The sequence below is a fragment of the Suncus etruscus genome, chromosome 7, assembly GCF_024139225.1.
Source record: "Suncus etruscus isolate mSunEtr1 chromosome 7, mSunEtr1.pri.cur, whole genome shotgun sequence".
Lineage (NCBI taxonomy): Eukaryota > Metazoa > Chordata > Mammalia > Eulipotyphla > Soricidae > Suncus > Suncus etruscus.
The window spans coordinates 19806078-19832251 of NC_064854.1; the positions used below are offsets into that span (position 1 = coordinate 19806078).

At 45.5% G+C, this 26174-nt stretch overlaps 1 protein-coding gene across 2 annotated transcripts in view; it reads right to left on the minus strand.

Annotated features, from left to right (window-relative positions):
- USP6NL (USP6 N-terminal like) overlaps nucleotides 1-26174 on the minus strand; it is a 101078-nt gene that overhangs the window by 38788 nt on the left and 36116 nt on the right. Inside the window, exon 1 of one of the 2 annotated variants that reach the window (XM_049777081.1) lies at nucleotides 94-240. The exons of the other annotated variant lie outside the window; for it this stretch is intronic. Within the exon in view, the coding sequence (XP_049633038.1) occupies nucleotides 94-148 (55 nt within the window). The 5' untranslated portion in view covers nucleotides 149-240. Of the gene's footprint in view, nucleotides 1-93; nucleotides 241-26174 lie in introns of those variants that run through there. 2 annotated transcript variants of the gene reach the window in all.

Sequence of the window (26174 nt, forward strand, 5' to 3'; positions counted from 1 at the left end):
AAACAATGACCATAGACTCCTTTACCTAGCACATTTTGACGGAGAACTGTGAGATCCTGGGACGACAATTCCCCCACTCAGAAAGTACTTTACCCTTTAGGATATAACCAGTCCGGCCCGGGGAGTTCACAGCAGCCTCAGTCCTCATAGGGTCCAGATTTCATGGCCAGCTGCTAGTCCTCAACCCCACAAAGCACATCAAGAGGCACCTCGAGCGGCCTTCAGCAAACTGAGACAGGAAGGCAGAAGGCAGCCCCTGCTTTCGCTACTTGTGAAACAAGCAGAGGTCAGAAGAGGGGCCTCACTGCAGCTATGTGCCTGCAGAGATGCAAACAAAGATGCTATTTGTTGAGGGCAAAAACATGCCTTTCAGGCCAGATCCCAAGTCTGAGCTGCACCAGCCTACACCCAGCATTCCAGCAAAAGACAAACGGGCCTTTACACAAGGAGTTTGGAGCATGCCTCATGCTGTGTTCAGATGAATTCACATTCTTACTACTCTTGACAAAAAATTGGTCGTGAACGGCAAAATTTTTTATTTAAAACAAGAAATGAAGACTAAGTAGGAATATGCAGCTAAGTAGTTAAGTTTCTCCTCAAATACATTTTCTCTTAACCTAATTTTTCTTCCAGTGCTAGGGATGGAACCCAGGGCTTCACCCATGGGAAGTAAATGCTCTACCACCAACTCACACCCACACCTCTGAACAGAAATTTTAACAGTGGTTTTTTTTTTTTAATGGAAAATTTCAGACATGAAACAAATATAAGATAAATTCTGAATGATTCTGTATCTTTGTTTAAAAAAAAAAATCAAAGATTTCAGTGGAACATGAAACCAAAAAAAAAGTCTAACCTTGGTGGAACCCCTTGAAACTTTTTATGCTCTATGTTCTTTCCTTCTTCCATCATTCTCCTCTCCACAGGGCAGAGACCCATAGTTGGGAGACTGCTTTGCAAATCTAACAGCCCTGTTAGAGAAAACACCAACTGAATACCAATGAATTAAATTAAAGTTCAGGCACTAGCAATTGAAATGTTTTAAACAACAAAGAAATGGCTGAAGAGCTACCACATCAGGCAGGGGCTTGCCTTGCACACTGCCAATTTGGGCTTGATCACCAGCACCCCATAGTTTCCTGACCACTGCCAGGAGTGCACAACCTGAGCGCAGAGCCAGAAGTAACCTCTGAGCATCACTGAATGTGGCCCAAAAATCAAAGGGAAAAAACATTAAACCAGAAGAAACAGGAGGAAGAAATTTCAAACTCATGTACCTAGCAAAATTAAGGTCCCTCACCTACTAAGGACTGAGAATTAGACTGGCATCAAACCTTTAAAGAGGAGGAAAGCTTGTGAGAAAAAAAAAAAAAAAGGACCATAAAACTGGAATTCTTTACCAAGGCAACTCCTGACTAATCATGAGAGTCAAACACATATTTAGAGGGTAACAGCTGTGGTTGGCTGCAGAAGGTCCCAAGAGATATACACATCTTGATCTCTGGACCTTACGAATGTACCTTATATAGCAAAGAGAATCTGCAATTAAGGGTCCCAAGACAAGAGAACCCAGAATCACATAGGGAGCACCAACGCAATCAGAAGGCCGCGGGGATGAGTCATGGGGCTGGATCACTGTTGGAGCCTCAGGTTTGATCCGGAGACTGCTGGAAGCACCACTACCACCCCCCAACATTGAGGCAAGAACCACCCAGGGGCACCAACTAAATGACACTTAAAAGCAAAGGGCACCCACCACCCAAGACAGAAGTGGCTGAGCCTATGGACACAAACGCCTAAAATCTGAGAAAGGATGGCGGCAGAAGACAAGGAAAGCAGGGAGGGGGGGGGGCCCTCCTGAGTGAGAAAAAGACCAGTCAAGGGGTGCCCAGGGGTGCTGCTCTGTCTAGAGGCCCCCCGAGGAAGCTGCCCCAGCTGTCAGCGCACTCTGAGAGCTGGGAGAGACCATGTGTGGGCTGGGTGATTATGGGACAACAGCAAACAAACACAGGAACTCAAAACTTACTAGCCAGGTGGCCGATGTGCATCTGGGAAAATGCTCATCAGCACTGATCATCAGGAAACGCAAAAATGACGGCAAAAGGATGTCGCAGTCATCACTGTTGTTTGGGCCACGCCTGAAGCCCAAGCTGGGTGTCCAGAGCCACTTCCTGGCTGTCCAAGGGCCAGAGAGTGCTGGAGACTGGACCAGGGCCACCTTACATCTAAGACAACGATTTTTACCCAGCAGTCAGGGCGAGACACCAGCAGGGAAAGTGCCACAGAGCTTCCTCCTGAGGCTGCAAACAGCCAAGCTGCCCCGACGCCAGACAACCCAGTTCTGGGGCAGCCAGAGGGGAGTACGAGTGGTTCCACCCAGCTCACGGTTAGCACAGCATTTACATGGGTACAGACATGGACACCACTGAAGTGCCGGCAACGGGCGCCCTATATCAGCCATGGATCCCTGCCCCATTTTGGGTCATAGCAAGAATCCTGTGGGTCGCTGGAAGTGAGTCCCATCCCAGCCTTGGCTATCTGTCTACTGGAGATAACTAATCACACTCAGCACCACCCACACTTGGCCACCCAACCTGCCTTTGCCAATTATCTATTTGTTTGGGGGCGGGAGAAACCTGGGAGGTGGTGTAGGAGCCTCAACCCAGGCCTCTGCGTACAAAGCTTACCACTGAGCCACATCCTCGGCCCACTCTTGATGCTTCATCTCAGTAATTTTCCATCCACCAAGTCCCTCCATCTGCCCCTCGCCCAGCAGCAACCATACAACCCTCCGGCACTCATTCCCAGCAACATCATCTGCCTTTGTGTTATCAAGTGTCTGAGTAACTTTTCCTTTAAAAGTCAGAAAAGAGGGCAGGCACAGGATCTCTGAAGTCACAGAAGGCTAATATTAGACCTTTCCAGGCTGGGAGAGCAACTGGGATGTCCGAAGACCAACCATAAGCAAGATACAGACAGATGACAGACGGTGGATAAGGGAGGTGATGCAGTCAAACTCACATGTGGAAACACTAAGAAAAGACAGAAATGAGCTCAGAATAACAAAAACAAAGTGGTTTTCATTTTCCTAAAAGCCTGTCAAATATAAAGTAGTGTACAAAGAGCCAAAAACTTGATGGCAAGGGGCTTGGAGTGATAGGGCAGCAGGGAGGGCATTTGCCTTGTTGACATGAGTTCAATCCCCAGCATCCCATAGTGTCTCCTAAGCCTGCCAGGAATGATTTCTAAACACAGAGCCAGTAGTAACCCTGATCACCACCGGATATGGCTCAAAAACAAACCAAAACAAAATATGATGGCATCTCAGAAAAGTGAATTCATTTGATGTTGACACTTTTAAACAGTAGAAGAATACATTTCTGTTCTGTATAGATATGCCTAACCATTAATTTTGCTTTAAGTAAATGATACTGACATCATAGTGGCTGTATAAGCTTTTAACTGATTCCCACTTTCATAATTAGTTATAAGCAAAGGGTCCATTTATCATGGTCTAGAGACCCTCTCAATAACTCCCCCATTCTGAGAAGCAGCCAGTTGCCAAAAATCTCCTTCACACCACACAAGAATATGTATTGATGCCTGTACAAACATTTTAATATGCCTCTTTTTTCCAAAACTTGAGTCATCCAAGAAATAATCCCAACCCTTATCCTGCATCTAAACAGGACATCATGGAGTCTGGGCCAGCAACTAGTTCCTAGAAAAATGAAGATCGCAGATCCTGGCTTGTAGTCCCTCAGATTCCAAGCCTGAGAAGATTCCTCTATGCAGAGCCATTTCTGAGCTTCCTGTCCGGAACCCATCCGTATATAGATCTAATTCTGCCTTCATCATGCAGTTTCCAAAAGCATCAACATAATTTACTCCACCGGCCTCCCTTAGCAATATGGCCAGGCTAAACTGAGAATCCATTTTTAGTAGGAGTTAAAATATGAAACGCCATGAGGTACAGAGCTTAATAATAGCAAAGGCAACCAAAGGCTATTGGGAAGAAAAAAAAATAAAAAGGAAAACAGAATCCCCCAGTCAGCTGAGAAAAAGCAGCTGTTGCGAAGCAGAACACAGTGCTTGGTACGAAAGCAAAGCAGAGTCACTGCTACACAGAAATAGGTTAAGTCTCGCAGAGACAGAAAGGTCCATCCACTCAGGCTTCAGTTCCCCTGGCTTCACTTCCAACTCAATATGCTTATATAGTAATGGTCCCTCCCTCTCTCCCTCCCTTGCTCCCTCCTTCCCACCTCCTTTCCTACCCTCTCTTCCTTCTTTCCTTCCTTCCTTTCATTCATTTTTGGGCCACAGCTGGCAGCGCTCAGGGGTTACTCCTGGCTCTGTGCTCAGAAATCTCTCCTGGCAGGCTCAGGAGACCATATGGGATGCCAAGGATCAAACCCGGATGGGCCATGTGCAAAGCAAATGCCCTATCCGCTGTGCTATCGCTCCAGCCCCCAGTGCTCCTTTTTTGTGAAAACATCTGAACCACTTATTCAGGACTCTGATGAGTCCTTTTCTTCCATCTTATCTTTCAACTAAAGGAGGCCCAGAGTATCAAAATGCCTATGCAATGGTTCAGATCATCAGTGATTCTTTCTTGAAAGCCCCTGGACTGAGCCATATCAAGAAAGGGGATTCATGATGATAATATCTTATTAGGCACCACTGCAGAAAAATCAGCTTTTCTGCCCTGATCTCAGGCCAAGGCTGGCAGGAGCATTCAGAAGCAGAAGATGCAGAGTTAAGTAGACGGGCATCAAGACACAGGAAAGAAGGCCGAAAAGATAGCAAGGAGGTAGGGCATCTGCTTTGCATGCAGAAGGATGGTGGTTCGAATCCCAGCATCTCACATGGTCCCCCAAGCCTGCCAGGAGTGATTTCTGAGCATAGAGCCAGGAATAACCCCTGAACACTGCCAGGTGTAACCAAAAAAAATAAATAAATAAAATAAAAAGACACAGGATAGACAGTTAAGTGGGTTGGGCTTTTGCCTTGCATGCACCCAGGCACCCCATATGGTTTCTGGAACACTGCCTGGTGCAGAACCAGGAATCAACCCTGAGCACCAGTAGGTATAGCCCAAAAAACAAACACACAAGCAAACAACAACAACACAACTGAAAGGTAGGAGAGAAAACACGGGCTGGCAATGGACCATTATTCTTTAAATGAGTCTACAGGACAACTCACCCCAGGGGCTGAGTCTGAAACACCACCCTATGACCACAGCACTGACCTGGCCACTGCCCAGGGTGATGAAGATTCTAAGGCTGAATTCTCGAGTTCAGGCACAGGAACTGGCACAGTCCCTCTCTCATGCCAGTTCCTTCCAGGGCCGACAAATATCTTTTAAAAACCTGTACACACCCCTCCCCCAATCAGCATGTCTCCTTCCTTCCACCACTAGTGTAATAATCTTAGAAAAACCAATTGGCTTCTTTCCCTCTTTCTCAAAATGGTCAATGATTCTGATCATAGCTGCAATGCTAAAAAATAGTATAAACAATCAGGAGGGGGGGAGTTAGGGGGAGAGGAGGGGGGGAGGAGAGAGGGAGGGAGAAGGAAGGGGAGGGAGGGAGGGAGGGAGAGAGAGAGAGAGAGAGGGACAGGGAGAGGGAGAGGGAGAGGGAGAGGGAGAGGGATAGGGAGAGGGAGAGGGAGAGGGAGAGGGAGAGGGAGAGGGAACGCCAAAACCTGATCAAAGTTAAGAACTTGAAGGAATGGGGAAAAGGTGGCCTGAACTGTAGCACAGCAGATAGGGCATTTGCCTTGCATGCTGTCAACCTGGATTCAATCCCAGGCACAATATATAATCCATATGATCACCAGAGTAATCCCTAAGTGCAGAGCATGCTCCCCCAAAAATAAAAACTCCATGAAGGAACCAACCAAGACCATAATCCCAAAGGAACTCCCTCCACAGTACTCCGTGTCCTCTTGCCCACAGCCACACTCCCACTCACAACCACACATACACATACACATACACATATACACACACACACACACACAGTGTGTGTGTGTTTTGTGTGCCAATGAGAACAGCACTGTGTGACCAGGGACAGAAAGGGCCCAGAGTCTCAATTTCAGCTTTCACTGCCAGTATAAAGAGAATCTAGAACTTTCCTTTTAAAAGTCGATCACCATGCCTGTCACATCACCATGTGCAGAGAGCTGCATGCTCCATGACCTAATGCTTCAGTCCACTTGCAAACTGTTCTGATCATGCCTCTCCCAAGTGGACTCTCCCAGGAGTTCAGCTATTATGCAAGGAGGACAGGGAGGTGAAGGAGAGGTGGCAAGGCTGGATTTGTGGATTCAGTCACAAGCTATCTGAGCTCTAGAATGTGCTGCATCCAAGCGGTGCAGGTGGCGAATTCGCATCCTTTCCCTCTGGACCCAAGAGGGAGAGTCTCTGCACTTTTCTCTCTTACTGAGGTGTCACAGCCAGGAACAAAGGATCTTATCTCTAGTGCCTACCACAGTGCCATCCTAACCCAGGCATCTGCTCACAAACATTCCTCAGAAGAATAAGAGAGCCTTCCTAATGACTGATCTAAGTATCCCCCATTCCTTCAAGGTCACACCCCATGACAGGAGAAGCAGCTTCAGAATCAGGTTCCTGGGGCCCTGGGACCACTCTGCACATGCTCAGCACAAGTTAGCTGCAGTCCCACTGACCTACTGACCCACGTTTCAATATCAGGGCCACAAGACACTGTCCAAGCATACCCTCAAGGCAAAGCCAAGTCTTTTTGGAAGATGCTTTTTCTTACATTTCATTCATTCCATTCTTCAAATTCTACTTCAATGCAGTAGTGACATTTTTATTAAGACTAAAATTCAGGGGCCGGGGAGAGAGCATGGAGGAAAGGCATTTGCCTTTCATGCAGAAGGTCATTGGTTCAAATCCCGGCACCCCATAAGGTCCCCCATGCCTGCCAGGAGCTATTTCTGAGCAGATAGCTAGGAGTAACCCGTGAGCACCGCTAGGTGTGGCCCAAAAACCAAAAAAAAAAAAAAAAAAAAAAAAAAAAAAAAAAAATTACTAAAATTCAAAGATAATAAATGACAATCCACTTCGATTAACAATGTATTGTACTTTAGTGTTTCATATCCAGTAAGAAATGACTATGTGAATACACACACTCTTACCTGATCACACACACACTCATATACACATACACTCACTCACACATACTCTCTCCTACCTTCTCCCTCTCTCCCTCCTTCACTAACTCCCTCCCCTGTCTGCCTATACTGAAGGGAGATAAGGAGACACGCTGGTTAGTTCCATCTGGTTAGTTCCATCCGGACCTCCTGCTCACTCAAAGCTTCTCAATCATCTAACCCACATGCCCACAGACGCTGCCCCAAGTCCACTTTCTGACACAGCTTTGTTCCCACAACCTAGGGCTCCCTGGCCAAGTGACTCCCCCATGGAAGCGAAGGTTCTGGGGGTCACCATAGCTGAAGATAAGGCCAGGGCAAAGCAGAGATGCTCCAGGACAGGGGTGGCAAACAAGTTCAACACAAAGAGCCAAAATTTTAAACTGTGAGAGTCAGAGAGCCACACCACACAGTGACCTGCCAAAACAGACAAACACTCACACAAAAGCATATGATTTTAACAATAATAAACACATATTGCATTTTGCCATTTTGAGTGAGGGTCAACATCCTGTTGGCCACCTCTGCTCCAGGCCTTTCTCAGCTCCAACAGCCAGAAAATACCTTCTGAGGTGTTCAAAGCACCAGAGGCACTGCCCTGCAGGGAGCTCCGGTTTGCCTGGCCTGAGTCCACCCTGTGCCTATCTGTACTCAGCCTCTGATCCACCATACTACAGCTGAGACTTCCTTTTAGAACCGAAGCAGGGGCCCCACAGCTTCAGATCTATCTGGCAGGCCTCAGGAGAAAACGCAGCAGCAGCAGCTCTATGGGTTCCTCAGACTCACAACTCCGACCTTCACGTGGAAGATGATTCACAGAGGAAAAAAAGGGGGTGCAGTGATATAACAATATTGAAATACATTCTACAGCAGAGAGGTATAATTACCAGTTGTTGAATGAATGAGTCCCACATTTGGAGACAGGGCTGAGTGATAGAATTGCCCACAACAGCTCCTGAGAAGGGAGGCAAGCTCTGAGCTGACTCACACGCACGCCCACTGTGTGGCAAGCTCAGATTAGACCTTCGCTGCCTGGCTTCCTCAGGTGGCACAAGAAAGGCTTGTAGCAACTCCCTGTTTGTCACCACTTAGGAACCACCTCAGTGACACTCTGCCAGGCACCACAGCAAACACGTGCCTGGTTCAGTGGCGCTCAGTGTTCACAGAGGGAGCCTGCGGGTGTGGACCGCCCACATCATTCGGGTCAAGCAGACTTCAAAGCCCTGTGTCTAACCACCAAGCTATTTTCGTGAAGAGTAAACTATCTCTCTAAGATCATTTTACATCTGCTGGCCATTAGAGCTGCCTCTTTCAGAAACAAATCTATCTCTGATTCCTAAGAATTCTTTTTTTGGGGGAGAGGGAGTGTTGGGCTTTTGGGTCATGCCCAGAGGTGCTCAGGAGTTATTCCTGGCTCGACACTCAGAGACCATATAGGATGCTGGGGATCAAACCTGGGTCAGCCGCATGCAAGGCAAACCGCCCTACCCACTGTACTATCACTCTGGCCCAAGACTCCTGAGAATTATGAACAATTGTGTTTTCTGATGCTAATAGCCTCCCAAGCTCATCACACTAACGTGTTGATAATTTTATGAATAGTCACAAATGGTGTGACAGAGAATTCAAGAATCATCCATATAAAAAACACTCCTGGATCATAAACAACAGCACCTTGTCTAAGTTCTAATTTGGGCGCTTAAGATAAAACCAGAAAATAAAAAAGCCGAGAAATGGAAAGATAATCTCCAAAGAATTATAAAGTGAAATCTTTTGGGCTTGTCCTTCAACCCCCTGTCCTCTCCTGAATCCTCATTTCGATTGTTTATTTCTCCCTGCCCATCTCCGCTCTGGAGAAGCCTGTGTTCTCTCTCTAGAAACGATTTCCTCTTTCTTTCCCCTCACATTCTCCCTGAGCAAGTTTCCTTGGATAAAAACTACCCAACTTACGATATCAGCCCCTCCAGACACGCACGCATTTCTGTGAGGGGCAGTGGTGGATTGGAAGGCCTAGGTTGAGGCTGCAGCTGACTAATCTAGGCTGGGCATTTCCCCATGCTGGTGGCCACAGTGGGTAGAGAAGGAGGTGGGCACTCTTTTCTGGAGACTCCAGCAAGAGAAAATGGCCAGCATGAGGGATTACAGTGAAGAGGAAGAAGTTGGAATTTTTTTTTTTGTTTTTTGTTTTTCAGGCCACACCCGTTTGATGCTCAGGGGTTACTCCTGGCTAAGCGCTCAGAAATTGCCCCTGATTTGGGGGGACCATATGGGACGCTGGGGAAATTGAACCTCGGTCCTTCCTTGGCTAGCGCTTGCAAGGCAGACACCTTACCTCTAGCGCCACCTCGCCGGCCCCAAGAAGTTGGAATTTAAGGAAGTCACTCCAGGGAAATCTGTCACTCGGGCAAGAGTCAGGCACCTGGGCAGGAGAACTCAGTCAACCTGATGGGCAGGCCAAGGAGCACGGGATGGAAGCCCTCTGGCAATAAGCTGGCAGGCCTGCTCATGAGTCTGTGATGCAGCTGACCTAGGTTCGATCCCAGCACCACATCTGGTCCCCCAAGTCTACCAGGAGTGATGCATGAGCACAGATCTAGGAGTAACTCCTGAGCAGTTAGTTGTGATCCAAAGACAAGAGCTAACAAAACAAAAAAATTAAAAGTTTGTGCTGAATACAGCATAGGGGATAACAACAGGAAATGAAGCCATTTTACCAAAATCTTGTCTCAGACAGTTAAAGAGACAGAAGAAATTCCATAAACTAACAATGTGGAATAACTATTGCCACACGTCACTTGACAAGCCTATTCTCAATACATTTTACTCTTATAATACTTAATATTCTTAATACTATTCTACTCTTACATTCAAAAGTAACAGACAAATAGACTGTACCCAAAGGGCACATAATCACAGAAATGGAACAACTGAGAAGCGCCCGAGTGACATTATGAGATAAAACAAAAGGGGCCTCTATCGCCTCGGCCCTTAGACTCAAACTGAAATGCAGGGTACCTAAAGCCAGCAACTGAAGACAGAAGACATCCATGCTCTTACCACACTGAGGCTGACATACATTTATTCATTCTTTCTTTTCTTTTTTTCTTTCTTCCTTTCTTTCCTTTTTAAGAAAGGTGCTCTGCACTCCCACTACAGCAGCATTTATTTGGGGGAACAAAGAGAACCCAGGGTCACACTGGGCAAAACTCAACCAGGCTGTGTGGCTGTGATGTCCAGAGCTTGAACTGGCCCTGAGGTGCTGCTCGGCTGTGTGGTGTCAGGGATCACATCAGAGATCACACCCAGAACCCAACAGGAGTTGCAGCCTTTGAACAACTCCCAGGCCTACAGCTACACTGAAAACGCCCACCTCACAACACTCAAACCACAAGTGTCTGTGTTTCCTATGAGACTTATTCTTTCTATTCTACTGCTGTTGCTATGCAGAGAGTGAGATTTCGTTTACAGAACAAACATCAAAAGTGACAAAGACAAACATGGTGGTTGGCCATCAGAGTTTCCTAAACATATGCACCTATGGTACCCTCTTTGCAGGACAGAAGAGCAAGGGCTGACTGTTGCTTTCTTATCTGGATATCCTAAAATTTCAACTTTAGGTATCATTACACACACACACACACACACACACACACACACACTCACGCACACACACAAGCATGCAGGCATACGCACATTCCATCTACATCCCAATTACACGATTCTCAGCAGACCATAGGGCAGAACTCTTTAAAGTCGTCATGGGGTTGGGGGATCTCCTCAGAATTCTGTGACTGATAAGGTATGTTAATTTCCATGCCAAATAGTCACTTTGCACAGACTGAGTATAAAGACACGTTCTGCAGGGACGATTTGCCATCCTCACTATGGGCTTGTCAAAGCTTTGCAGAATCACCTTTACAAGTAAGTCAGTGTGATCAACTTCACTGTGCAGCAAAAAGAGAGAATCAACATCAATGCCACCAATCCGAGTACTGATGCATTCGTAAATCACTGTCGCAGCTTTGAGCTCTGGCACAATGGGCATAAGGAAGCCCATGCTCACACAGCTCACTAGCCGCAGTCTAAGGAACTGAAACAGGACATGGCAAAGAAGGGGTGCTCACTCTCCCTGGTGAACCCTTATGGAATCCTGAACTAGTAACTAGCATGTGCACTACACAAAACCAAAATCACGGGCAATCATAACCCCAGTGAAAAGAAAAATGCCTTTTTAGTAACTCAGTCTGTTCCCAGTGACCAGGTATTCTGACCAAGCACGGCTACGGCTAACTCTTCTCTGCCCAGAAGATACCAATCCATGCTTTCTCCTCAAGTGGCCGGTATAGAGGGGACAGTGGCGGGGTGGAAAGAGGAAATGTGAACCAGGAACCAAATCCTGAACTGCTGCAAAAATTTATAAAGTGTCAGCATTTTCCTAAAAACTACATAAATTAAACCAAGTATCGCAAATTGCATCTTTAACCATGTGAAGGCCAAATAGTTCCTTCAAATACTTTAAAAACAGGTACCAGCTAGGGGCTGGGGTGAAAGGACAGTGGGGAGGGCTCTTGCCTTGCACACAGCCCATAGGTTCGATCCCAGGCATCCCACAGGGTCCCCCAAGCCTACCACGAGTGGCCCCTGAGTACAGAGGCAGGAGGAACCCCTGAGCACCACTTAGTGTGGCCCCACCATCACCCTCCTCCAAAAGTAGGCCCTTGCCAACCTGGTAAACATGGCTCTGCCTCTCTCCAGGGCCACCTGCCATTTTTCCAGTCAGCAGGCTCAACAGGGGAAGACGGGACAACTGTCTTTAAAGACAGTCTTCAGGCTGTCTTTAGAGACTTTAGAAAACTGGTCCCCACCCCTCAGCATTTTGAAACTCCCTGGAGACTCGCTTTTCAATTCATATTTAAAAATGATTGGGAGACCGAGAGATAGCATAGCGGTAGGGCATTTGCCTACCCATCCAGGACTAAACTGACTGTCCCATATGGTCCCCTGTGCCTGCCAGGGGCAATTTCTGAGTGCAAGGCCAGGAGTAACCCCTGAGCGCTGCCAGATGTGACCCAAAAACCAAAAATAAAAAAAATAATTAAAACTAAGTGGATCCTGCCAAAAGTACTTCCACACTAGCCAGACCTTTCTCAAATGAGACACAAGAATAACCACACCTGGGAACAGCCATAACAAGAAGGTAAAGAGAAATATGGGAAGGACGGGGGCTCAACACTGCATGGAAATAGATGGGGTTGGTGTGGCAGACAAAGGGCGCAATGGATTTGCCCCCAGAAGATTCCAGACAGAAATGCATGGTTCCAGTTAGTTTCTGGTTAGTGCCAGAAGACTAGGAACAGGTAGACTGATTGAAATGCAGGTGCCTCCCCAATCCCTGGTTCAAGGCACCATTACAACAAGCAGATGGGATAGGGGGTCAAGATGTGGAATATAAACCCACCAAACAATTCAGCTATACAAAACAATGAAAGGAAGGAAGGAAGGAAGGAAGGAAGGAAGGAAGGAAGGAAGGAAGGAAGGAAGGAAGGAAGGAAGGAAGGAAGGAAGGAAGGAAGGAAGGAAGGAAGGAAGGAAGGAAGGAAGGAAGGAAGGAAGGAAGGAAGGAAGGAAGGAAGGAAGGAAGGAAGGAAGCTACAACGTGGTGAAACGAGGATAATCAGGCAGATGAGATTAGTCACATGGAGAAAGACAAACACATGTGAAAGATAAATTAAAATCGGGCTGGAGAGAGGGCATCACCTATGTGTCCTCAAGCACTGCCAAAGGGTGACTCCTGAGCACAGACACAGGAATAAATTTGGTGCACTGTCAGGAATGGGCCATCCCCTTCCCTCCCTACCCCAAAAAATAAAGTGAGAGACTGGGTGTTGGGGGGAGAGATGGTAGAGGGGGGTGAGGGAGGGGGGAAAGAGAGGAAGGGAAGGGGAGGGAGGCGAGGTATCCTGGCACCACAAACTGTTAAGTTGTAGAACTATTATTGTCTTAGTAGTTGTAAGGCCACTTTATACATGTCAGTATTATCAATGAAATCAGTGTTTTCCTCAGAGAAAGGCCATCAGTTTGACTTCAGATTTCTTAGAAATCTAAGAACATCTGGAAATCAGATGCCTAAGCTGCCCCGCAATTTAAGTGGGACACCAATAGAACTCTAGTCACTGGCTACTTCCGTTTCATCATTATCAAGCTCCACAAATCTTCTAGAAAATATTTATCTGCATTTATAATATGAAAATAGACTTTGAGAAGATTTTCCTGCTGAGCTAAGACTGGGATGTGTACAGTAATCGTCACAAACTTTAGGAGCACAAAAACTATAAGCCTCGTACTTGGACAAGTCTGAAGATTTAACAAATTAAAATGAAACTAATATGGAGTTCACAAAACCATTACTAACTGATCATTTTACTCCAATTCTGACTTTGGTTTTTGCTCCAATTCAACAGAATTCTTTTTTTTTTTTTTTTTTTTTTTTTTTTTTTTTTTTTTTGGTGTTTGGGTCACACCCGGCAGTGCTCAGGGGTTACTCCTGGCTCTACGGTCAGAAATCGCTCCTGGCAGGCTTGGGAGACCATATGGGACACGGGGATTCGAACCACTGACCTTCTGCACGCAAGGCAAACGCCTTACTTCCATGCTATCTCTCCGGCCCCAATTCAACAGAATTCTTAATAAATGTTCTGTTTGATTACTGGTGTAAACTTAAACACTAGCCAAGTCACTGCTCTAAACGTATTCCCATGTTCCTAGCACACATTCTACCGTATTTTCTACAAACTTCAACATGTAAACACTTCCATGGTATAGTCCCTACTACTGCTGCCCAACTATGAAAGGGAAGGAAGCTGCTCCCACATGACGGAAGGGCCCACAGCGAGCGGCAGACTGGAAGAACCAGAAGCCACGCTTTACAAAGTACTAAGAAACAGCTGTCTGGCAACCAGAGAACATTTCCTGCCAACTCAAAGAATTCTTGGAAGAGGACATTTAATCAGGCTTTTCCAAGCATTTTAAGGGGGCAGAGTGAGAGTGCCATGGGCAAGGTGCTTTCCTTGCATGCATCCCACCCAGGTTTGATCCCCAGCACTCCAGTGACCCAACAACCATGAATAAAAGCACTTTAGAACCTGCAAGTGATGAATAGGCAAAAGCTAGGAGTAAAAACTAAAGACAATACTGACTAATCAAAGTGGCTTCTGCAATATACAATTAAGCAAAATTCAATTGGAAAAAAATGTTTAAAGAATTGGAAAGATTTTTTTTTTGTATTTTTGTCTTTTTGTTTTTCTTCCTTTTTCCCTTTCTTCTCTAAAATTGATATTTATAACCTCGAGATGAATTCCTCCAGTTTTTTGTTTGTGTTTTTGCTTTTTTGGGTTTTTTTTTTTCCTTTAAATAGAACTACATAACTTGAATCATCTTGCTCTGCCTCATAAATTGAGGGGGGGAAAAAACTGGATGGTACCAAGACCAAACAGTCATATGAACACCAAATTCAAAGCCAACAACAATAGAATCGACACCCTATCTACAACAAGCTAAACACAGAGGGGACCATTTATACTAGAAGCCTAGGGGGCAAAGGAGGAGGATATGGGATGCATGCTGGGAACAGGGATTGAGGAAGGACAACTGGTGGTGAGAATGCCCCTGATTCAATGTCACTATGTACCTAAAATATTACTGTGAAAGATTTGTAATTCACTTTGGTCACAATAAAAATTATTTAAAAAAAAAAAAAAAGAATTGGAAAGAACCTTAATGACTATTTACTTAACCTCCCATCAATACCAACACCCCTTCCTAATAGCTCACTTAATTCCTTTAGTGCTTTCTGAGAGGTGACTCTATGAACCCAGTCTGTTGCATGTTGAAATGTTCTAATTTTTAGGAGAAATGCTGCAAGCAAAGTCAGTTTTTTTCCATGACAAGTTAACAACACAAATAATCACCAAGACAGTCACCCTGCTCACCACTGTATAAAAACTATAAAATCAGCAAAAAAAAATTTAATGTGGTGGGCCCCCAAGCTACCTCGACACCTCAGTGCAAATTTCGACATTTTTTCATTCCACTTTAATTTAGTCTCTGAGTCTGTTAATCCAGCTGGTAAACAACATGGCAAATCCTCATCACATTAGCCTGACCAGAGCAATTCCCATCACCTCAGTGCCTACCCCAATCTTCCTTAACCAATGGTTGTGACAGACACTTTCACCTTAGCCACTGAAAAACTGCTGAGCTCACTTCCAGTGGCCAGTCTGCCAGCCATCGTCAGTACTGGAGAAAGCTGCTGCCTCTGTTTACCCATGTAAATAGGCCCAGAGGGCTCCAGGCACAGGCTGCATCTCTAAACAGACGTAGCAAGTGGCAACACAAGGAAGAATGTTCCTCTGGACTGCAGCAGAGATGTGGAAATCGAGGCTTGGAGGTTTCTGTTGGCTCAGGAGTGTTGGCTGTGATGTGTGGCAACCCTATCTTGGGCCCTTGGGTCCTAACAGTGCCACCAAACTCACTGACCTTTATGGCGGATTACTTATATCTAGTTATCTCATCTTAAATTATTGCTCAGATCTTATAAAATTCGCAAAGCGATTCAAATTATTTTCTGGAATTTTTTTGGGGGGGCACACCCGTTTGATGCTCAGGGGTTACTCCTGGCTAAGCGCTCAGAAATTGCTCCTGGCTTGGGGGGATCATATGGGATGCCGGGGATCAAACCGCGGTCCTTTCCTTGGCTAGCACTTGCAAGGCAGACACCTTACCTCTAGCGCCACCTCGCCGGCCCCTATTTTCTGGAATTTTTTAAAAATCAAATTTTCTTTGAAATAATTGGGCCAGCTCCATTCTTGCACGGAAATGTTGACAAGGCCAGTTGGTACTTCCTGGGACAGCCTGGCACTGGGCACAGCAGAACAGGCAGATACTCACTACAATGAGTCAGATCCCACCTATGTTCCAGTCTCCTAACGAGAGCAGCAAGGCCCTGCTGGTCATGATGCCCAAGTGCCTGCCAAGACGAGAGGACCAATGCCAGTCCCCTGAGGAAGAGCTCTGAGTGTGCCTACAGGCGTGGCCCGCACACACAACCAATTAAGAAAAACAAAGGTTATATTCAGCAATGTGCGACTTAATACAATCATCCTATTCATGGGACAAAAATGGAAAAGGCAGAAAAAGAAGAATGAAAGAAGTGCTGGAATGACAAAGAACTAATCATGATCTTCTTCTCCCAAGGACAGAGATCACTTGATGGTGAACTCCTTTCACGCCACCCCCAAGGGCCACATGTCTCGAAGGGCTGGGGCAGCAATGGAGCATGTTAAGACACCATTGGTGGGGCCGGGCGGTGGCGCTAAAGGTAAGGTGCCTGCCTTGCCTGCGCTAACCTTGGACGGACCGCGGTTCGATCCCCCGGTGTCCCATATGGTCCCCCAAGCCAGGAGCAACTTCTGAGCACATAGCCAGGAGTAACCCCTGAGCATTACCGGGTGTGGCCCAAAAATCAAAAAAAAAAAAAAAAAAAAAAAAAAAGACACCATTGGTGAGGTTGAAGCCAGACAAAGGGGGTTCTTTTACCCTAGTGGAATTCAACTCAAAGGATGCAAATGACCCAACACAAGAGAATTCGGCAGGGAGGCATCTTCTGACCGTAAGCAAGAACACATTTCCCCACGGGAACCTTCGTAACTCACCTATTTCTCCCACGGGCATCACCAGTGCCAGACCTTAAGTTCAATTAGTGGCATTTGTTGGCATTTTCCTTGACCACCACATGTCCTTTCTCACTCATGATTGGCCTTTCAATTAGCTCTTATTGGTTTTGTTTTTATTCCCCTCTCACATTAATTCACAATCATATTTTGTTCAGAGTTATACTCGTTGAATGGAAAGAACGGGTTGTTTCAAGCTAGAATACAGTATTTTCCAAATGTGAGCTGTTGGGGTCATTTCAGAGATATGTTCTAAGTAACTTGCCAACAACAGTCAATGTTTGAACTCAAGTTAAACATTTCTCTCACTGGGCTGGATCAATAGCAAAGCGGGAAGGCCATTTGCCTTGCACGCGGACAACCCCAGTTCAATCCCCAGCATCCCAAAGGGTCCCCCGAGACTGCCAGGAATAATGCCTGAGCACAGAGCCAGGATTAACTCTAGAGCACTGCCGGGCACAACCAAAAAAAAAAAAAAAATACCAACAACAATAACAACAACATTCCTCTCACCAACTTGAATTTCTATGTTTTCTAGTGTAGAAAAGTGGTCACACTGGGCAAGTCTGCCAAAGAAAACAGACAGCTTGTTTATGAGACTTTTACTAAGCTGCGCGTCACTTGTTTCATGAGTTACAACGAAACAAACCACTCAAGATCAATTACCTTAAATACATATGTCAGTCAGGGTATATACTAAGATTGATTCACTGAACCCCTGCTCTTCAATTAGCATTAGATGTGCCTTTGTATGACACAAAATGAAAAGTAGCAAGGTTGAAAGTCAGGAAGAGCCTCTCACTTAACAAAATAAATCAGTCACGTTCAATCCTTTTAGAGTGCATTCATCTGGCTCTCAATTTCTGGGGTACTACTGACCTAGATATTTTTTACACTAAAAAAGATGCTAATAAGCACGTTCTAGACTCTAGAATCTAGAGTGTCCCACACCCTCAAAAAAAAAGTTTCAATTCAAAACTATAGGATACACAACTAATCACCAATTACAGATGGGCATTCATTACCAATAGGGTGAACTTTGCTGAATAGATTGATTTTTTTCGACTTTCTGCATCTGAAACATTTACATCTTCTCAGGGAATCATTGACAAGTTCATTTAACATATAAGAGCAGCCCGGGACCGGTGAGGTGGCGCTAGAGGTAAGGTGTCTGCCTTGCAAGCGCTAGCCAAAGAAGGATCCTGGTTCTATCCCCCGGCATCCCATATAGTCCCCCCAAGCCAGAGGCAATTTCTGAGCACTTAGCCAGGAGTATCCACTGAGCATCAAACAGGTGTGGCCCAAAAAAAAACAAATCAAAAAAAAAAAAAAAAAAAAAAAAGCAGCCCCTGAAACTACCAGTTGGATGAAAAAGAGAATGCCTCCCAGTGAGAGGAAGAACTTAAGAGTTGCAGGAAAAGACAGCAGGGGCACCATGCTCCCAACATCAGGGAGCACAAAACTCAGCAGAATAACATTCTAATTCAATGAACACGTAGGACCTTTTAAATGTAAGTCTGAAACTGGATTCTCTTCAGAGCTGACTTGGAGCCACAGGTCAAAGTCCCTAGTCAGAAAAACGGAGCAAAAGGGCCAGAGCGATAGGACACTTGCCTTGCATGCGGCCAATCTGGGTTCAATCCCCACCATCCCATAAGGTCCTCTGATTACTGCCAAGAGAAACCCCTGAGCATTGCAGGCTGTGATCCCAAAGCAAAATAAAATAAAACAAAACAAAACAAAAAAAGGGAAGAGAGAAATGAAGACATTTGATACTCGAAGGAGAGCTTTACCACAGGAAAAAAAAAATAAACAGAATTGCTGCAGGCAAATAAATGAAGGCCAATGAAGCGCTTTTCTAGTTGACTGAGAGAACAGCCCAGGGTGATGTGATGGGAGTGCTCCAAGCAACAAGAGAGAGGAAGAGAGTAAGCAAAGCTGCTGAGTGGATGAGCAGAGATCAGAGAGAGTCCTGCATCCCAAGCACGTAGATTCTGGCAAGGGGAGTGTCTGGCTGCCGACACAGTAGTTGCCAGCTCCAGTGAGTTGACAACTGGATGTGGGAAGAAAAGATGGAGGTTTGAGCCAAGGGGCAGAGGAGGGCCTGAGCGGTGTGCAGTAGAGGAAGGCAGGAGGTGAAATTTCCAGGTGCACAGAACTGCAGCTGCTCTAGCCCTTCCAACTGTCTTCCCCAGCACCTAGCATGTCCTTCTTAGCTCTACTCAGAAAAGCAATATTGGGGGGAAGGGGGGAAACCAAAGCAATACTACAGCAGGTAGGGCATTTGCCTTGCACACAGCCGACTTGGGTTCAATCCCCGGTATCATATGGTCCCCCCACCCAAGCACCGCCAGAAGTTAATTTCTGAGCACAGAGCCCTAAGCACTACTGGAAATGGCCCAGAAACAGAAACATAAAAAGGAAAACTATAAATCAAGGTCCAAATCTGAGGGATTAATAAAGGGGAATCCCCTTAAAAACAGAAATGTAGGGGCTGAACAAACATAAAATATTACAAAAGGCCAGGAATGTTGTAGAGTGAAAGAGCAGATACCTCACAAGGCATAGCCCTGGGTTTGGTCACTGATTTAAAAATAATAATAATAAATTATTCTAAAATTACATTTCTAAGCAAGATGAATACATAAAGTTTTCCTAAAACTCCTCCCCCATAGGGTAGGGAGAGCTCATATGGCTAAACATGTGCTTTGCAGAAAGGAGCTCAATCCCTGTCATTATGTGGTCCCGAGCACAACCGCGAATGACCCCTGAGCACTAAGATGGGAGCAGATCCTGCACCCTGGCAGGTGTGGCCCAACCACTCCCTACTCACACAAAATAAGATACTTCCTCATACATGTTCTCCAAGTTTTATGCCCTGAGGATGATAATGCAATAAAAATAAAATGAAAAAATTAATTATCTTGTTTTGTTCAAAAACAAGCACAATACATTATGCAAATCTCAAAATTCACATTATTTTCTATAATAAGGCACGGTTATTATTCCCTGTGTGCAAGATCATTACATAAATGATCTCCACATAATGCTCACAGTACTCTCCATGCCATCTAAGCAATTATAAAATGCTCACTTATATTAAACAACATACACTTTTGGGAGTAGGGAGCAGAGGTTTTGGTTCACACTCAGCAGTGCTTGGACTGACTGACACCTGGTTCTGTGCTTGTACATGACTTGCACCTAAACGTAATTCTAAGAACCTCTACTCATTAGGGGTCTCTAAGACTTTTGTACTTCTGACTTGTCTGTTATGCCTGCCAAGTTTTCACATGGCTGTCTTCGATCACTAGACAAGGAGTTCTACAGAGCACTATCAAAAGTGACATGACTGGGGCCAGAGCGGTGGCACAAGCAGTAAGGTGTCTGCCTTGCCCGAGCTAGCCTAGGACAGACCTCGGTTCAATCCCCTGGCACCCCACATAATCCCCCAAGCCAGAAGTGATTTTTGAGCGCAGAGCCAGGAGTAACTTGAGCATCACCGGGTGTGGCCCAAAAACCAAAAGAAAAAAAAAAGTGATTTGACTAAGTTCTGTCTCTGTTTTCATTAGAAATTAGCAAAAACTAAATGATACCAGGACCAGTCATATGAACATGTGTTGTGTATGTAAATATTTTGGGGGATTACTATGTTGCTCACCCTAATCTGATTAGGTGATTGTGCCCTACCCTAGGGTGTGACCTGGCATTCTGCCCCCACCCTAGGGTAGGACCTGATTCTGCTTCCACCATTGGTTGGTATCTGATCCCACCATTGGGTGGGACCTGACTCTGGACTATAAGAGCAAGGGTCTGTGGAAGGCGGGGGCCTTGGCTGGCTGGAACTGAATCTGAGTCTTTGGACTTCAGTTTTGTCCATCCCAATAAAGCAAATATTTCCACGAGCCTGATTGTCTGCGAGCTGTTTACCCGCCGTTTCACCTCAGAACCGTGGGCTAGACAGGGTGGCAGACGCGTGCTCCGAGCTGGAAGAAAAGGGCCTCATTCTCCATCCCTCCATCAGTCAACCTCTTCAGGGGCTGACCTGCTACAAACATGTAGTGAAAATAAAAAATGATCAGACTCGAACACCAAACCCAAAGTCAATGACAACAGAATAGATACCAAGTCTACAACAAGCTGTAAAGTGGAGACCAGTTGCACTAATATTCTGGGGGGTAAAGGAGGGAGATATGGGATACATGCTGGGAATAGGGGTGGAGGGAGGACAATACTGGTGGAGGGAATGCCCTTCATTCATTGTCACTATGTACCGTAAATAATTCTGTGAAAGACTTGTAATACACTTCGATCACAATAAAAATTTATTAAAAAAATAAAAATAGGGCCCGGAGAGATAGCACAGCGGCGTTTGCCTTGCAAGCAGCAGATCCAGGACCAAAGGTGGTTGGTTCGAATCCCGGTGTCCCATATGGTCCCCCGTGCCTGCCAGGAGCTATTTCTGAGCAGACAGCCAGGAGTAACTCCTGAGCACCACCGGGTGTGGCCCAAAAACCAAAAAAAAAAATAAATAAATAAATAAATAAAATAAATTAAAATAAATTAAAAAAGAAATTAGCAAAAGCTGTTTTAGAGAAATAACAGTATTAGAGGGTGGGAAACCTAAGGGGATGCAAAAATTGATCCCGGGTAAGCCGTATGCAAGGAATCGCCCACGGGGCTATGCTGTGACTCCGATTCTCCCACTTTACTCCACTCCACATCTTACCAGGGAGGGGGTTCACACAGTACAGAAGAAACAACTTCTAGACTCGCCCACAGGAAACCAGGGCTACCCAGTTCAGCCACTTAAAAGAAGTTTCTCATTGACACTTTCCAAAGATAGGGGCTCTCTGGCAATTATTTCAAGTTCAAAGGAATATTATCAACATGTTCTTAGGTTGTAATTTAGATGCGCTTAAGCCAGATTTCCCAAGCTGAGTTTCTACACGCTGGATGTTTCTGATCAACGTGGCAAGAACAGCTGCTCAGGTAATAGTTACTCCAAGCTTCCGTGACTAAGGAGCATAATGACCTTTATTAATCGCTGCATCTGCTGTCTGCTGAAAGGGAAGAAAACAATACTCTGGCAGCCTCTTTTTAAAGAGTAACTAACAAGTTGCATGAATGAAGACACTTCAGCACTTCTAAATTATGTTTAAATTATATCAAGATAGTGGAACAAACAAACATTTCATTCCAAGTAGCATTCAAGTAAAATAACTTGACTGCAAGACTAATTGTTCTCTAGAGAATGTTTATAGCATCCATTGGGAAGTCTGCTTAATAAAATAATATCAAGTGAGATCTGCATCCTTTCTGTAATTGGGAAGTGGATTAAACAGTATCAATTATCTGTGAGAGCCACACACACGCGTTCATCACTTTACAGTAAGCAGTAAATACCCCCACTCGCTCCCGGGCTACTGCATCCTTCCAGATTCCCTTTCCTTCCAAATGCAAAAGGAGTTCTGAGGCTCACCCACACAGCTCAACACAGCCAGCACAGCCCTTTAAAGAAGGTGACCAGGATAGGGCAGACATTCTAGGAGCATCAATAGTGGTATAAGCAAAGAGCTCCTGGTGAGGGTCCAAGTCCCCCCCCCAATCATGAACCCACCACTGCTGTGAGATTACTGTGCTGTGAGTCACTCTCCAACACCCACATGCCCGCAGCCGACAGAACTCTTGGCCACACTGCCTTCTGTTGTGTCCCCAATACAAGCTACACACAGACAACCATGACACGGTGAAGCAGTGAGCAGTTGGTTACAAACAGAGTTTTCTCTCAACCATCTTTCTGCACCCTCATGCCCCCATGGCAGAATGATACTGCATTTACATTCAAGTGTTTATTCTCATGGAGCAGAAATATCCAATTTTAAGAGAAAAACAGCCTCACTCACATCTAGATGTCATTACAACAGAAACCAGCCAGCCCTCAACATTCTGTTTTTCTGTCAGGTGATGCTCTTCTCCAGAGGATTTTCTTTTCCCTTTTTCGTGTTCTTGAGCTAGCATTTGAGTAGAACTTGCAAGAACTCAGACAGAAGCACAGCAGAACAACAAAGGATGGAAACAGTTTTAAGAAGCCAGTCAAGATCAAGCTTAACGGTCCTTAAAAATGGAGCAGAAACACTGGCTGCAGCTCAAAACCCAGAGGTTTCTGCACTCCACAAGCCATGCCCAGGCATTTTTCTGGTGTCACAGATCATGCCATCGCCCATCCCAGGTCTTGACAGGTGGGATAAGAGCATTAACACAAGGCCATGACAAACAGAAAATAGGGATAAGGGGTGGGGTCTGGTAAGTCAGTGATGAGTCAGGAAAGGGAAGAGGCAGGCTGGAAAGAAGGCACCGTCAATCTCAGTGCAGTTCACCACAGGAGCATCGAGCCAAACTGGGCAGTGGGCAGTCTGGGGCTGGCATCCCTAAGGTGCGAAGCCAAGGAAGAAAAGATAGAGTTCTGTCAATGATCCTCCCAACAAAATCCAGAGCAATCCCAGAGCGCACTGAGTGGGCTGCAGGAAATGATCTCAGACCAGAGCCTCACACCTGAGGTTCCATCCCTGGCACACACAGGTCCCTAAGAACTATACCAGGAGCAGCTCCCAGTGCCATAGGGGTGGCCCCCAAAACCAGCCCAAACTAAACCAACAAAATATCTAGTAAACAGAACACAAGTAGAGAAATACATGAAGCAGGCTGTATCATAAAAGGGTAGTAAAAGAAGGTTGGAGACTCAGAGATGGCATGTGTAAGTCCGTTTGATTGTCCCTCTCCCCCCCAAACTCAATCATGAACAACTTTGTAACTGCAGGGGGAAAAATAACTGTATTATGAACAACTTTGTAACTGTGTGGGGAAAAAAAACTGCATCATGAAGAATCTTATAAACCACAATGTTCAAATAATTTTTATAAATGATACTAAAAGATAACAGAAAAGACTGAAAGATAATGACTACACATAAATCTAAACAATAAAATCTGACCATTGTGCCCATTTGTTTATTTAACAAACACACAGTATGTGCCTGGGCTTTTAGTATTTGGCAAATGTTGACTCATTTAAACCCACATTCATGACCTGATGAGAACTTTTGTCTAATGTTGTTCATCTGATTTTGTAGTGAGGAGACAGGGAGCAGGCCAGTGCCCTCTCGATGCCAAGGGCATATCCCACTGCAGTCCACCTAGTTCCATTTCAGGGGCCTCCTTCTGGGGGTCCTTTGAATCCAGACCTGCTCCCCTTCCTACCGAGAAGCACTACCCAATGGGCAGCTGAACCAGAACAGCACTTGGGAATCCAGGCCATCAATCCAAGGCTTTCAAGCTGTCCAAAAAAATCCCTCAGCCTGTTTGGTTTTAAGCAATGGCTAAATGCAAAATTCAAGTAAGGCACCAACCATCTAGGAGAAGTCAAGTCCAGCATGCCCAGAAATGACAAGGATTAAAAATGCTAAAGCCCATAAAACTGTTAAGAGCTTGCCTCCAGTCCTCACCAGAGGTGGGATCGCCACGTTCAAGGCACTCCTGTCAAGTGCTCACTGCGATCCTCCTTCCTTTCAAGTTAAAAGCTGAGGCACAGGGAGGCTGAGTAAAGTGCTCACAGCCACACAGCTAACAAGGGAGTGGGACCGGACATCAGGGTGGAGACCCAATCTGCCTAATTAGAGTGCATGAGCTAGCTAGCCGCCTCCCTGCTGTCTTTTCCCTTCATTAAATCATTCATGGAACTGTGGACCAACATAGTAGAACAGGAGAGGAAAAAAATCTCTATAATCTTCCTGTAATTAAGTTCATTACACAACCCAGTTTACTGTGTGTGATTCTGAATAATTACAATCTAAGAGGATACCACAGATAAAACAAAGATGGTTTGAAGTAAAGGAGTACATACAGGGACCAGCAAAATAGTACAGTGGGTAGGAAACTTGCCTTGCACACAGCAGACTTGGCTTCAATCTCAGCACCCCATATGGTCCTCTGAGCCCTGCCAGCAGTGATCAATGAGCACAGAGCCAGGAGTAAGCCCTGAGCACTGCTGGGTATGAGCCAACCACCACCACGAAAAAAAAAGAAATAAAAAGAAAAGAGATAGCATGACAGATGGAAATACAGTGCAGACACAGTCACTGGCTTGCCTCAAGTCACCCGTAGAAGGTAGGAATAAATCATAGTTCTTCAACCCCCAAATCAGCATTGTCCCCTCCAGTGTCACATGGCCACACCTGAGTTTCACCTGACACCTGCTACTCATTAACAGCACTGACCAGGACAAAGCAGACACTGAAACAGGATCTGAGATGCAGACTCAGAGACTATAGTTTAATACACTTTGATGCTTTACTTGTTCAATCTGACTGGATATCACTAGGGAGGACTGCTTTCAATGTCAGGAAAGAGCCAAGAAGTCTAGAAATAAGTCAGGGCAGTGCAAAGGCTTACTGGTCCCACCATGTCACAAAAGGATGGGTTGTTGTGCTCTTCTCCACCATATTCCTTTTCTCCTCAAGGTTATATTATGGCAGCTACAATTCCAGAGATAACATTCCTAGTCCAGGCAAAAATAAGAAGATAACAGGGAAGTAGAAGTGGCAACAGACTCAGAAAGCAGAACCAGGGTCCAGAAAAGTTTGCCTTGCAGCCCCCCAGCCCCAATTTATCCCTGGCACAATCACAAATGGTCCCCAAGCCTCACCAGAAGTGACCCCTGAGCACAGAGTCAGGGTTAAACCCTGAGCAGGTGTAGCCCAAAAACAAACAAAAGAAAGGCAAACTTCCTAAGAAACCCCCTGCAGTTATTAGCCATGCCTCAGAAAATCACGTTGGAGGGAGGGAAGAACAAAAAAAAAAACGGAAGAATGAATTGCTAAAATCAAGGCCTAGTAAAAGATTAAGAGAAAATGGGTACTTAGTGGATAACCATGTTTACCATAGCAACCATTTCTCAATATCTCATTGAGTCATTCTTATTTTTGGTTTCTTTTTTCAATCAAGAGCATGAAACTGGGGCCGGAGAGATAGCATGGATGTAAGGCGTTTGCCTTTCATGCAGGATGGTGGTTCGAATTCCAGCATCCCATATGGTCCCCCGTGCCTGCCAGGGGCGATTTCTGAGCACTGCCGGGATGATGACCCCCCCCCCCCCAAAAAAAAAAAAAAAACAGAGTGTGAAACTTTGTAGTTCATTAAAATGAAAAAAACCACTGAAAGCACTGCAGGAAGGCCCCTTCAAGGCCAGGGTGCAGCCAGTGGC